Below are 15,747 nucleotides of genomic sequence, written 5' to 3'. Positions count from 1 at the left end.
ATCTCGTAAGGTTTTCGTATCCTGAAATTTTATCCGAATCCTGGGGCATAAAAATCTTCGAATCACTTTTCGCATCCTGAATTTTTCGTAAGCAGAAACTTTCGTATCCAGAGGTATCACTGTACCTATCAAATATTCATCATACACTCCATTTTATCTTTCTATTTTACTTTTATACATTTTGTTATTACCTTGTCACTCCCAGATTTCACATAAATACTTGCTCTGGACAAGTTTCCCATTCTGGTTCATTTATGTTTACTCTCTAGACTCCGTTGCTTTTTCGTTAACCAATCACGAACCCATACGTATGTGAAGTTTGCACAGGGGGGTTAATATTTCGCTACTCCCACCTTCCAACAAACCCTTTTCTGTGGAAACCTTTGTCCAAGTCAGGTCTTTATTAGTTCAAGTGACCTCTTTTTGCGTATTTTACGATCAAAGTTTTAGAAAATTGTAACGAATTCAGTAACACATACTTGAAAGTATTTTAGTGAATTCCAATGTTGATAATTTTCTTAAATCTCATAATGTAATATACCGACTTTTACAGTGTTCCAAGTGCAGTAATAAACCAAGGCAAAGCAGTTAAGACGCCATAGACCCACAAGTTTCGTCGTCACGGTCATAAAAGTAAGTCATTCATTTCTTTAACTTTAATGTGTTAGTTTTACTATATTTTGTTGGAGTACGAAGCTCAACATTACCGCTTGCCAGTGCATACGAGGTTAATGTTTTCCTTTCCTGTGATTGCAAGCGAGGAACAAGAACCATTATATTTAAGGTTGCTAATGTTAGCGTGCGCAGCTCAACATTACCACTTGCCAGTACATACGAGCTTGATGTCTTATTTCCATGCGAGCGAAGCGAGCCAGTGGCGGAACAAGAACCATTATTTATAGTGTGGCTAATGTTATCGTAACAGTTCTAACGTTATCGTAACGTTAGTTAAGTGACACGGATTTACATGATATATATAACAAAAGGCATTATATTGGGTTTGTGACCTGGGAACTTCTAGGTTAGCTTAGGTGGGTTTGTTAGGTTCTGTACCCTTTTTGTACCTTTTTTATATATTTTGTAAAGGGTATATGGAAAAATACTTTTAAATACACATGATAATATTACCGTATCATTGCCAACGTTAGCAATGCCACCGTAATGTTGGTAACGCTGTGTATCATTGGTAACGTTGCTAATGTTATCATTCGCAGTACATAGGTGAGTGAAGTGACACGGAATTTGAAGAAGTCATTATATTTAAACATTTTAACAATAAATATATAATAAGACATTATATTTAAACGTTTCAATAGAAAATATATGTTTTCCTGTTGCAAATAATGTGATTTAACCCGTTTTCACCTTCATTTCATCCGTAATAACAGCAACCAGTTCGGCTACTTAAAAGTTAGTCGAATTGGTTGTTCTGTTGGTTTGCGGTTGAAATGAAGGTCAAATTCGGTCAAATCACGTTATTTATTACAGGAAAACATATGTTTTCTGTTTGAAATCAGAATCTGTAATACAGTAAAACTTTACCCTTTTTTCTATATTTCTTTCTAATCTTGTTGAAACTTGTCTGCTTAATTTAGAAAATCATAATGGCGGAACATGAACCATTATTTACAGTTTGGCTAATGTTATCGTAACAGTTCTAACGTTATCGTAACGTTAGTTAAGGGACACGGATTAACATGATATATATAACAAAGGGCATTATATTGGGTTTGTGACCTGGGCACTTCTAGGTTAGGTTAGGTGGGTTTGTTAGATTCCTTACCCTTTTTGTACCTTTTTTATGTATTGTGTAAAGGGTATATGGAAAAATACTTTTAAATACACATGATAATATTACCGTAGCATTGCCAACGTTAGCAATGCCACCGTAACGTTGGTAACGCTGTGTATCATTGGTAACGTTGCTAATGTTATCATTCGCAGTACATAGGTGAGTGAAGTGACACGGAATTTGAAGAAGTCATTATATTTAAACATTTTAACAATAAATATATAATAAAAGAAATTATATTTAAACGTTTCAACAGAAAATATATGTTTTCCTGTTGCAAATAACTTGATTTAACCAGTTTTCACCTTCATTTCATCCGTAATAACAGCAACCAGTTCGGCTACTTAAAAGTTAGTCGAATTGGTTGTTTTGTTGGTTTGCGGCTGAAATGAAGGTCAAATTCGGTCAAATCACGTTATTTACTACAGGAAAACATATATTTTCTGTTTGAAATCAGAATCTGTGATACAGTAAAACTTTACCCTTTTTTTTTTATATTTCTTTCTAATCTTGTTGAAAATTGTCTGCTTAATTTAGAAAATCATAATGGCGGAACATGAACCATTATTTATAGTGTGGCTAATGTTATCGTAACAGTTCTAACGTTATCGTAACGTTAGTTAAGTGACGCGGATTAACATGATATATATAACAAAGGGCATTATATTGGGTTTGTGACCTGGGAACTTCTAGGTTAGGTTAGGTGGGTTTGTTAGGTTTTGTACCCTTTTTTTACCTTTTTTATGTATTGCGTAAAGGGTATATGGAAAAATACTTTTAAATACACATGATAATATTATCGTAGCATTGCCAAGGTTAGCAATGCCACCATAACGTTGGTAACCCTGTGTATCATTGGTAACGTTACTAATGTTATCATTCGCAGTACATAGGTGAGTGAAATGACACGGAATTTGAAGAAGTCATTATATTTAAACATTTTAACAATAAATGTATAATAAAAGACATTATATTTAAACGTTTCAACAGAAAATATATGTTTTCCTGTTGCAAATAACGTGATTTAACCAGTTTTCACCTTCATTTCATCCGTAATAACAGCAACCAGTTCGGCTACTTAGAATTTAGTCGAATTGGTTGTTCTGTTTGTTTACTGTTGAAATGAAGGCCAAGTTCGGACAAATCAAGTTATTTACTACAGGAAAACATAAATTTTCTGTTTGAAATCAGAATCTATAATACAGTAAAACTTTACCCTCTTTTCTATATTTTTTTCTAATCTTGTTGAAACTTGTCTGCTTCATTTAGAAAATCATAATGGCGGAACAAGAACCATTATTTATAGTGTGGCTAGTGTTATCGTAACAGTTCTAACATTATCGTAACGTTAGTTAAGTGACACGGATTAACATGATATATATAACAAAGGGTATTATATTGGGTTTGTGACCTGGGAACTTCTAGGTTAGGTTAGGTGGGTTTGTTAGGTTTTGTACCCTTTTTGTACCTTTTTTATGTATTGTGTAAAGGGTAAATGGAAAAATACTTTTAAATACACATGATAATACTACCGTAGCATTGCCAACGTTAGCAATGCCACCGTAACGTTGGTAACGCTGTGTATCATTGGTAACGTTGCTAATGTTATCATTCGCAGTACATTACATAAGTGAGTGAAGTGACACGGAATTTGAAGAAGACATTATATTTAAACATTTAAACAATAAATATATAATAAAAGACATATTTAAACGTTTCAACAGAAAATATATGTTTTCCTGTTGCAAATAACGTGATTTAACCAGTTTTCACCTTCATTTCATCTGTAATAACAGCAACCAGTTCGGCTACTGAGAAGTTAGTCGAATTGTTTGTTCTGTTGGTTTGCGGTTGAAATGAAGGTCAATTTTGGTCAAATCACGTTATTTACTACAGGATATTATATATTTTCTGTTTGAAATCAGAATCTGTAATACAGTAAAACTTTACCCTTTTTTCTATATTTCTTTCTAATCTTGTTGAAACTTGTCTGCTTAATTTAGAAAATCATAATGGCGGAACATGAACCATTATTTATAGTGTGGCTAATGTTATCGTAACAGTTCTAACGTTATCGTAATGTTAGTTAAGTGACACGGATTAACATGATATATATAACAAAGGGCATTATATTGGGTTTGTGACCTGGGAACTTCTAGGTTAGGTTAGGTGGGTTTGTTAGGTTCCTTACCCTTTTTGTACCTTTTTTATGTATTGTGTAAAGGGTATATGGAAAAATACTTTTAAATACACATGATAATATTACCGTAGCATTGCCAACGTTAGCAATGCCACCGTAACGTTGGTAACGTTGCTAATGTTATCATTTGGAGTACATAGGTGAGTGAAGTGACACGGAATTTGAAGAAGTCATTATATTCAAACATTTTAACAATAAATATATAATAAAAGACATTATATTTAAATGTTTCAACAGAAAATATATGTTTTCCTGTTGCAAATAACGTGATTTATCCAGTTTTCACCTTCATTTCATCCGTAATAACAGCAACCAGTTCGGCTACTTAAAAGTTAGTCGAATTGGTTGTTCTGTTGGTTTGCGGTTGAAATGAAGGTCAAATTCGGACAAATCAAGTTATTTACTACAGGAAAACATATATTTTCTGTTTGAAATCAGAATCTGTAATACAGTAAAACTTTACCCTTTTTTCTATATTTCTTTCAAATCTTGTTGAAACTTGTCTGCTTAATTTAGAAAATCATAATGGCGGAACAAGAACCATTATTTATAGTGTGGCCAATGTTATCTTAACAGTTCTAACGTTATCGTAACGTTAGTTAAGTGACACGGATTAACATGATATATATAACAAAGGGTATTTTATTGGGTTTGTGACCTGGGAACTTCTAGGTTAGGTTAGGTGGGTTTGTTAGGTTCTGTACCCTTTTTGTACCTTTTTTATATATTTTGTAAAGGGTATATGGAAAAATACTTTTAAATACACATGATAATATTACCGTAGCATTGCCAACGTTAGCAATGCCACCGTAACGTTGGTAACGCTGTGTATCATTGGTAACGTTGCTAATGTTATCATTCGCAGTACAGTGAACCCTCGCTACTTCGCGGTTCGACCATCGCAGATTCACCACTTCGCGTATTTTTTTCATAACCCATGTATATACATATATCGCGGATTTTCTGGAAATATCAAAAATACCGCGATGTGATCGATGGTGCGAGATTGGAGAAAGTAAGGAAAATTGAATCATGATTGATTTTCAATATAAATGAAACTTTGAGGAGCAACAAAGATATCATTTGTTAGAGAGATAGAGAGAGGTAAGTAATGAGAGGTCACAGAGAGAGAGAGAGAGAGAGAGAGAGAGAGAGAGAGAGAGAGAGAGAGAGAGAGATAGAGGGGGGTTTAAATGTAATAAACAAAAAAATTTGATAGGTTATAACACATTGGTGCTTATGTAATATCAACTGTATACTGTAGACGGTTTGAATAAGTTTAGAAATGGTATAAACGATACTTTGTTAGTGTATTCGTACACACTCAAGAGCGGCAGCTAGATGACAGCTGATCTAATCACAGCCAAAATTAAAACAAAAAGAAGTCAACAATACTCGATTTTTAAAACACACCCAAAATTTAAAAACAAAAGAACACGCTTTCTTAATGTGCAATTAACTATTTAAAGAGTGGCAATTTTCTAGAATAAAATGATATTTCCCAAAAAGTAGTGGTTTGCTGATGAAATGGGATGCTGTATTTTTAGCTATGATTGAAATGGATGTAGACTCGGCCTAATTTTTTTGTTTCGTATTTAATTGACACTAAGAAAACTAATTTTAGTTTCTTCATCTAGATGTAAGTATTGTATAACACGAAGAGAGAGAGAGAGAGAGAGAGAGAGAGAGAGAGAGAGAGAGAGAGAGAGAGAGAGAGAGAGAGAGAGAGAGAGTAGGAATCAGCTGTTGTAATCAAATGGCGTGTTTTTGTTTCGTGAGAATTTCATCGCCACGACTATAACAACAACATACTGTACTGAACTTTACATTATTTTACAGACTACTGTAATATGATAAAGTAAAATATTTGTAATCTATTTTATATGAAATGGGGCTATTTTTTTTTTGTTTAAAATTTACATTTACGTATGTAAAACAACTCTCTCTCTCTCTCTCTCTCTCTCTCTCTCTCTCTCTCTCTCTCTCTCTCTCTCTCTCTCTCTCTCTCTCGTAGATTGTTTTCCTGCTTTGCTACGTATGTATGATTTTATATAGATACGGTAAATAATATTTGTAATAACATATTTTATAAAAGCTTTTACTGTAATATCATTATTTATCACTTTCATCATGTGCGTTAAATTCCTTAGTTTGTTTACTGAGCGTACTTTATGACGCCGTCGTTTCAGGCGGCGTCATAAAGAAAAACATTTCATTTGGAAGTCCTAAGAAAAATTAAGTAAAACATTAGTAATAACCAAATCAACATACTGTACTGAATAATCAATATAATCGATGCAAAAACTAACCTATACACAAATGTGTAAATGCGTTTGTTTCTTCATTATGATCAGAGATAAACGTAAACAAAACATTGGTTGCCATCTTTTTTATCGTGCTTTTTGGCGTGTTTAGGAAACGCATGATATAAAGTCGCCTTTAATATTTGTGCCTGTTTTAGTTTAGGGTACTGTAGTACATGCATTAAGTGTTCTGTACATTAAAGGGTAGTTTGTTAACAGTACTACGTACAAGGGAAGGTTTTAAAAGTCTGAATATACATGTTGAAATAAATAGGTAAATATGGTGTCACTACTTCGCGGATTTTCACCTATCGCGGCCGGGTCTGGAACCTATCTACCGAGATAAACGAGGGTTCACTGTACATAGGTGAGTGAAGTGACACGGAATTTGAAGAAGTCATTATATTTAAACATTTTAACAATAAATATATAATAAAAGACATTATATTTAAACGTTTCAACAGAAAATATATGTTTTCCTGTAGCAAATAACATGATTGAACCGGTTTTCACCTTCATTTCATCCGTAATAACAGCAACCAGTTCGGCTACTTAAAAGTTAGTCGAATTGGTTGTTCTGTTGGTTTGCTGTTGAAATGAAGGTCAAATTCGGTCAAATCACGTTATTTTCTACAGGAAATCACATATTTTCTGTTTGAAATCAGAATCTGTAATACAGTAACACTTTACGCTTTTTCTATATTTCTTTCTAATCTCACCGTTGAAGCTTGAATGCTTAATTTAGAAAATCATAATAGTGTTAATATTCCAGCCCTATGATTAATGGTTACACGCTATTGCCTTGATGTTAATGAGGCCATTCTCCATTAGTGTCTTGCCTCATTTTAAGTTGTTGATTGTTTCCAAAACGTAAAAAGACTTCGGACAAATTAATTCTTCGGGAAACTGCGGATATAATCTACCTCTATAATCAGCTTCGCGTAATTTTTAATGGAGTAAAACTTTTGATGATAATATTTCTAAAGATTTCTAATAAATGTAAACTTTTAAAGAATGGGAAAAAATTATATACATTTATTTATTTTAGTATTTTCTAAACAAAAATTGACTCGACGTCAAGACCTAGTCAACATGTAATGGCTCGCTGAGGTATAGCCGTAGACGGCTACTTTGGTCCATGAAATTATTATGCCAGCTGATCCTTTTATTTCATGTAGGATGTCTAATACTGCTTTGGGTAACAGGTTTGTTTGTATTATAGTTAAGTACGGAAAAAGCTTTTCTACTAAAAAAACTGGTTTTCCTATAGTAAAACGTGTTTTCTTTGAAAATTACACTTATTTTCACTACAAATAAAAACTTAATTATCTAAGAAATAATCAAGGGATAGCGTGCATAGCTCAGCATGTACCGCTATCTAGTACATAGGAGCTTATTCTTTTTTTCCGTGAGTGAAGTGAGCGCACGGCAGAGCAAAAACTATTAGATTTCAAAAAAATATACCCATTCTTAGACGGTCTAACAGGTTTTCGGTTTATTTGCTGTTGAAATTACCATAGTTTTTTAGCCAATCTTGTCAATGATTTCACTAACTCTAGTGTTGAAGCGAGTTAATCAACTGAATTTTTTTATGCCAATGTGAATTCTGATGTCAAAGTGTATTTATATTCTAAAGCAACAGCCTGTCAGTGATTCATTTTAGAACTAAAGAGAACCTGCTGAAAAGAATATATGGCAATTTTGCATTTATGTATGACTTAACAATTGTAAAAGAATGTAAAAAAGCATGAAAAGTCGAAAATTAAATTAAGTGTACGGGGATACATGATAATTTTTCGAGGAAGTTGCTGGCAGCCGGGTGATGGATTGAGATTAAGGCGATAAACAAGATGTCTTTTCGGCTTTTACTACTGATGCCCGTTGGATGATCTTACTGGAATTTGTATGGACTTGCAAGGGTTACTTGCCTTAGTTAGATAGGCACTGCGCATCACAAGGAACTGGCTATCATTGTAAATTTAGCCAATGAATCCTCTATGGATTTAGTCAGTCTATGGAAAGAGAAAATGACAGAGTGGCCCCCCAGTCCCAGAGATACATTATAACTCTTTTTCCCTAACCTAACTTGAGACGGATCCCAAACTTACTCTAAAGCCCTCTTAGCCTTTATATAAAGAAGTGGGGCACTTAATTACAAGGAGACATTGATACTAAATGTTACCTAGAAAACCAGGTCCTACCTGATTTGGAACCCAAAACTCCAGTTGTACGAAAATAACATAGTGGTCAGATGCAAAAGGTCATGTTTCATCATGAGCAGGATGGTCTATTATTATTATTATTATTACTATTATTATTATTAGTTAAGCTACAACCCTAGGTGGAAAAGCATAATGCTATAAGCATAAGGGCTCCAACAGGGAAAAGTAGCCCAGTGAGGAAAGGAAATAAGGCGATAAATAAACTAAACGATTATTGTTATTATTATTATTATTCTTATTAGCTAAGCTACAACCCTAGGTGGAAAAGCATGATGCTATAAGCATAAGGGCTCCAACAGGGAAAAGTAGCCCAGTGAGGAAAGGAAATAAGGCGATAAATAAACTAAACGATTATTGTTATTATTATTATTATTCTTATTAGCTAAGCTACAACCCTAGTTGGAAAAGCATGATGCTATAAGCATAAGGGCTCCAACAGGGAAAAGTAGCCCAGTGAGGAAAGGAAATAAGGCGATAAATAAACTAAACGAGAAGTAATGAACAATGAAGATAAAAGGGTATAATACGTTTCAGGACGTGTGGTATTTTGGTAGGTCTGATTGAAAAGTATTGGATATGAATTAGCTTTGTTCTCATATGATAAGTGAAGAGAAATTGTTATGCAGTGTATTGCAATATTGTATATAAAAGTATTCAAAGAATACAGTACAGTACAATTGTTGCTACATTTTGTTTTAATGATTATGGATGACACAAGAAAGTCTTATATTTTCAGTACAGTAATCTGTTGGTGTACTAACATCATACCCTTAAATGTTTGCACAATGACAATAGCCTAACGATTTCTTTTATTCTGACTCATAAATTGCCATCTTATATTTATGAATTTTTTCAAAGGAGAAAATGGAATGAAATTTATACCTCGATACAGTTGTTCTTGCACGAATAGAAACCCTCGTCCTTCAGTAGGAGAATGATTGCAGCGTAGATTTTAATGATGTGGCGGTACCAACAGGCCACTAAGCTCTTCTTTGTTTTCAGGACAAAGAAGGGCTAGCTATTGTTAATTCACTAGTGCATTTTAAGTTCATAATATACGGTTATCCCGTTAAGGTTCTTACTGATCATAAACCACTAACCGACTTCTTTAAATTCTTTAGCCACAGCCCCAAACGAACTTGGTGGCATTTGATCATTCAAGACTTTGGCACGAGAATCGGGTATTTACTCCCAAGAGTACAGACTTACGGAGCCGTCGAGTGGCTATTTAGATAATTGTTGTCTTTTCATTGAGTGTAAGGGATATTTTTCAGCATTACTATTACTGTTGCTATTTATTCCCTTGCAAATGGTAAGGAATGTATGGGGATATCCAGTTGAAGAGGAGAAGCGCTGTCCTTCTAGTCTGCGTTGTGTCATCTAAAATCCGCTAGCGACGTATCTCTTGGCGGTGCTGTCTCCTCATAGAGTTCTTGAAATGTCTTTCCTTGTAGTAGTATTGTTGCCATTAGCATGGAAGCCACAGTAGAACCTCAAGACTTCCTCCCCTTTTGCCTCGCCTTCGTCTCTTCACCCTTTTTCTAGTTGGGAATGGATACTACCACTAGAGAGTTATTAGATCCTTTTAACTACTGGCCAGAGAGTACTACATTGGATCCATCTCCCTGGTTATGGCTGATTTTTTCTTTGTCTACACATACACCGAATAGTCTGGCTTATTCTTTCCACATTCTCCTCTGTCCTCATACACTTGAAAGCACTTAGATTACCAAACAATTCTTCTTTACCCAAGAGGTTAACTACTGCACTATAATTGGTCGTGGCTACTTTCCTCATAGTAAGGGTAGAAGAGACTCTTTAGCTCTGGTAAGCAGCTCTTCTAGGAGAAGTACACTCCAAAATCAAACCATTGTTCTCTAATCTTGGATAGTGCCATAGCCTCTGTACCATGATCTTCCACTGTCTTGGGGTAGAGTTCTCTTGCTTCAGGATACACTTGGGCATGCTTTTCTATCTTATTTCTCTTCCTCTTGCTTTTTTTTTTAACTTTTTAGTGCATAAATGGAAGATCTATTTTAATCTTGTTAATGTTCTTAATATATTTTATATTGTTCATTATTTCTCGTAGTTTATTTCCTTACTTCCTTTTCTCTCTCAGCTATTTTCCCTGTTGGAGCCCCTGCTTTTCCAAGTAGGGTTGTAGCTTAGCAAATAATAGTGATAGTAATGTAAGGGCTCCATCTCTGTTTTCCCCTTTATGGCCAAAGAAGACCTAGAAGACTTATGAATAGGTGTGCACTCCTCATATGTTTGTACACACCCCCAGCACATGCTCACTAGTGCCCCAGTGCTCGTACATGCTCACGGCTGCTCTCCTTGGTTGCCCTTCTCAATGCAGAGATGAACGGGATCTTACAGTCTTTATGAGACACATTGCTTTCAGACTTGCTTGATTCTGGACACTTGTCTATGTGTGCGTGTCCCTTATTTATGTGCATTATCCTGTCCGTGCCAAAGCAAATTCTCATTTTTTGACTCTCGCTCTTTGGCTAGAGCTTGTTCATGGAACTCACTCGTCACTCTCACCACTTTGCTTGTTCTCACTATTTAATGTTCCCATTAGAGTGCTTCTACAGTAATTTGCCTCCCTCCTGTTTGTGTGTGCCACATGCTTGTGCTTGCCCTTCTACGGTAAGATGCGCTCATCAAATAGTCAGGTTTTCTGAAATAGATTTCAGGTTATTACAAGTGTTTGTTTTGCTTACTGTATTTAATGATATATTGTTCTATTACAGTGTTTCTTTATCTTATTGTTGTTATTTTCAGTTTGATTTGTGTTTGTAACTGAATGTTTGAAGTCTAATGTTTGTAGGTTGAGGGCCTACTGTATATCTACTCATAGACCAAATAGAATTTTGGAATACTTTAATGTTTTTAACGCTGCAAACATTATTTTTTCTTTATCCAGGTATAAAGGTATGATCAACGGAGATGTGTTTCGGTACTAGCTGTTGTTAAATACTCTGTTCAATCGAAATGGTAAGGCCCGATATGCAGAGAGTCGGGGAAACGTATAAAGTCGCCGAAGTTTCGTCTCATCATACCGCTCCAATCAAGACGTTTTCCGGAATCAGCGTCACTCAAGATTTGACGTAATATGCCGGTATTTGGCTGTTCACTTCTTCTCTTATAATCAGGTGATGGAATTAGTTGGGTAATTAATCATTACATTATACAGTCATTTCTATTTTAGTAAATTACAAATGCTTTTTCATGAATTTGATTTACTGAAGTGTTTATTTTCTTTGGAATTTGGTAGCAATACAGAAGTGTATTGTCAGCTATAATGATTGAGTTATAGTGATGTAATTTTATTTACTGTGATTTGTATCCTACATGCCCAAGAAACACTAACGTTTCATTATGATGTGTTTGTTTGCGAGAGAAATTTAGTACTCTAGTGCTGTGTCGTGTATTGTACTTTAATAGTAAATTAATATAATATGTCTGGCATCAGTTTTTTGGTGATTTCCGACCAGATTGGAACATCGGCTTATGAATCCAATGGTAAAGGTGTTGTAAAGTCAGGTGAAGATGGTTGTCACTTTGATATCCACACAGCTGAGAAATCCTCTTCTTGCCCAAAATGTAAGGAAAAACTTGGTATTCAAAGATATTCGGACTACCACGATATAAATCGTACTGCAGGGAAGGTTTTTCCGTGTGGGTTTCTATCGCATAACCTGGTACTTCGGTCCGCGTACGACTGACGTTCGGATAATCAGGACATAGAGTTAGAAGTGTCTGAAAGTGTTCCTCTTGAGGATTCTAGCAATATTGTCGTTATCAATATAATAGACGAGTCATTGGCCAGACCAAATAGTGCATTTTCGCACTGTGCTTTAGAGGAGCAACCGAAGGTTCAACATAGTCGAGCCTCGTACGAATGCCCTTTGTGGGACGAAGAGTTTGGACAGAAACATGCCCTCAATGAACACGTCATCGTAGTCCATGATGATGAGAAGATCTCCAGCAATATTTGCTCAATGGGTTTATCTCGGAACAATGAGTCTCTCTCTCAGATGAGAATACAGTACATATGTTCTGTGTGTAATGAGAGATTTGCTACAAGGGCATTGCTCAGCGATCACGAGAAAATTCACTGCCAGGGAAAGTCATTCACGTGTAGCGTCTGCAGGAAAAAATATTCGCTGAGGAATTACCTAATGCGTCACATGATGACTCACGCCGATGGAAATTCCAGGTGCGGCGTGTGTCAAAGGACTTTTCCTGGGTGGGAAACCCTCTTTGACCATATGAAGGTTCATACTTTTTCGGAAACATTCCCCTGTCTCATCTGCGGGGAAGATTTTCCCTCGGCATGCAAGCTTCACGTTCACATGGAACGTCATAGGAACGTGCAGTATGTGTGCAACGTGTGCGCACAGATATTTTGCAACAAGTCATATCTAATTAACCACCTCAGGACACATACGGGTGAACTATCGTACTCCTGTAAGGTTTGTAGTAAGAGATTTTATTTGAAAATCACTCTCAACAACCACATGTCCATTCACTCCGACGAAAGGCCCTTCGTGTGTTCGATCTGCGACAAGAAATTCACCAAGAGAAAATATCTTGCAGGTCACATGAGAATGCACATCGGAAAGAAGAGATTCCATTGCACCATATGCAGTAAAGAGTACATTCAAAAGGTCAACCTGATGTCCCACCTCGAAAGTCACGGAGGGGACAAGAGCTTCAAGTGCCATCTCTGCGAAAAGTCATTCTTGTATGAAGTTAATCTCCGGCGTCACATTTCAAACCACAACTCAAAAAAAGAAATTAAAAACGTGCACAGAATGTGCTCTGTTGGTTTCAACTAAGTCCTTTGCCCAGCACATGAGAATTCATATGGACCACAGACCATTTCATTGCTCTGTTTGTGGAGCTGATTTTAACAAAAGTAGCAATATCAGAAGGCACGAGAAGACCCATTCTGGGAAATACGGCTTTTCGTGCTCCCAGTGCGAAAAGACGTTCATACAAAAGACCCACTTGGTGCATCACTTGAAGACGCACATTCGGGGCTATAGTGCATTTTCTTGCAGCGAGTGTGACAGGGTATTTAACAGTAAAGCCCATTTTGTCCTTCATGTGAATAGTCACAAGCGAGAAAAACTCTTTACCTGTTCAGTCTGTGAAGAGAGCTTTTCGAAACGCGGCAACCTAGCTCATCTGAAAAACCACGCTGAAAAAGATTTGTTGGCTTGCACGAGATGCCGTGCAACGTTTGCCGAAAAGAGTGGTCTGGAAAGCCACTTGAAAAATTGTGAGTGTAAAGTTACTGGGAAGAAAAAGCCCTTGCGAGGGAAGACCATTTGTAATCAAGATACTAATGTTAACATGGGAGACTCCAAAAATTTATGTGAGAAGAATGCACAAGAAAAAAATATTTGTGAAGATAAGAGAACAGGTAATGTTAGCGGGAGTAATTCATGCAATCATTGCGAAAAGAGTTTCCGAAGTTCCAGTGCTCTTGTTTGTCACTTGAGAAACCATGGTTTGCAACAGATTGAATGATGATTACAGTACAGTACTTCTTTATGCATTAAAATAAAGCTAAATCTTTTAAGACCCTTATGCAGTAAGTTGGTGCTTTCAAACTCGTAACAGGTTACAGTTTTGACTTCAAGAGTACAAAAATATTGATGTAATACACTGTAGAAATCTCAGGCAGTTATGAGTTTAGTTTGTTGATATATTCACTCATGTAGAGGGCAGCACACTAATACAGTACCTTGCCCTACGTCAATAATTGGTTTTAAGGAACCCGAAGTAAGTTGATTTACGACATAGGTTGGATTGTTTGCCATATAAGGTAACTTTTCATGAGTTGTAATTGTCGATATATTCACTCGTGTAGAGCATAGCACAGTTATATCCAGTTCTATGTCAATAATTGGTTCCAAGAAACACGATGTGAGTCAATTTATGACATAGTTCAGATTTTCCCCATCTAGCAACTTGTATGTTCTCTGTACATGTACTGATCATGGAATAGTATCTGTTGTAATAAGCTTCCATATGAAAATCAGTACTGTACTCTTCATCATTATTATAGGCCGTAGAAAAAGACGTAATGTCGAGTGAAATGACGTAATGTGGATTTTATTTTTGTATTTTATACTTACTTAAGGTTGAATGACATATTTCGAACTGGTATAAAGAGGGGGATTAGTTTTATGAAAGTGCAATAGAAAAATTAAATGTTTGTAATACAGTAAAGAAAAGTTTGTATGGTAGAGGCAGGGCGTAAATCTGAATGAATAGATTGGAATGAGTTGAAGGATGTTAGAGTAATACTGGGACCTATAGGGACCATCAGCTGAAGAGGTTCTTTGTAGAGACTATTAGAAATATAGATAATGGAAAAACTTGCGAACCATGTGTAAAAGTAACTTAATAAGGCAGGAGAGTCTGTCTTCCATAAGCTTGCTATTTCTTACAAAAACTTGATAAAAGAAGAGATTATACCAGAGAGGTGAGAGTAAAAATCTTACTTCATGATATAAAAATTTCCAGTCATTTGATCACAAACTCTTTGAATTTTTTTTAGCAAAAATCATGATTTAAAAAAAAAACTAGGTACATTTTTCTCCACTAATATGACACCAATTGTATTGAAACTTAAACCATGAAAACTAATTTATAAACCGAACAATTTTGTGAGACGGAATTTTTATTTTCCTTTTTTTATGAATTTTTATTTTTTTTCCTCGTCTAGACGCAAAATAACTGTGAAAAAGAAAGTGAAAATAAAATAAAAATTCCGGCTAACAGAATTGTGGGATTTTTATTCCTCTTTTCCGTGGAATCTTTCTCTCTAAAATCGAACAATAAATAAGTGAGAAAAATGTACCTAAGTGTGAATAAGTGTTTTTGAGTTATGAGCTCCCAAAGATTTGCAACAAATTTTCCATTCGTTTCTTAACGAAATCAAGATAACATTATTATGATAACTTTTATTGTTCATTCCTAAATAAACGCACCCTAAACGAGGCATTTAAACCCTCCGTTTACTATTATTATGTCATGAGTTGCCAGCGATCTCTCATTGTTGCCAGTGTTTTAGTTAGCATGTTTCAGCTTTGTACTCTTGTTCATGTTTCCCTCTCTTCTTGGTTCCTTTTTCTTGTTCTCTGCTTACTTTTTGTTCTTTTTATGACCTTAGGTAACACTGGCCTAGCTATAAAGTTCCCTAGGACA

The 15,747-nt window shown here is 35.5% G+C and overlaps 1 protein-coding gene across 1 annotated transcript in view; it reads left to right on the top strand.

The window, feature by feature from the left end:
- The window catches only part of LOC137635770 (gastrula zinc finger protein XlCGF57.1-like), a 28,549-nt gene extending 15,185 nt beyond the window's left edge, over nucleotides 1–13,364 (top strand). Inside the window, exons 2-3 of the mRNA XM_068368221.1 lie at nucleotides 12,018–12,126; nucleotides 12,337–13,364. Coding sequence (XP_068224322.1) covers nucleotides 12,018–12,126; nucleotides 12,337–13,364 — 1,137 coding nt within the window. The remainder of the gene's footprint in view (nucleotides 1–12,017; nucleotides 12,127–12,336) is intronic.
- Nucleotides 13,365–15,747: the final 2,383 nt, after the last annotated feature.

Source organism: Palaemon carinicauda, unplaced genomic scaffold (genome assembly GCF_036898095.1).
Source record: "Palaemon carinicauda isolate YSFRI2023 unplaced genomic scaffold, ASM3689809v2 scaffold171, whole genome shotgun sequence".
In the NCBI taxonomy this organism is placed as follows: domain Eukaryota; kingdom Metazoa; phylum Arthropoda; class Malacostraca; order Decapoda; family Palaemonidae; genus Palaemon; species Palaemon carinicauda.
This window is presented reverse-complemented; position numbering and strand designations above follow the sequence as displayed.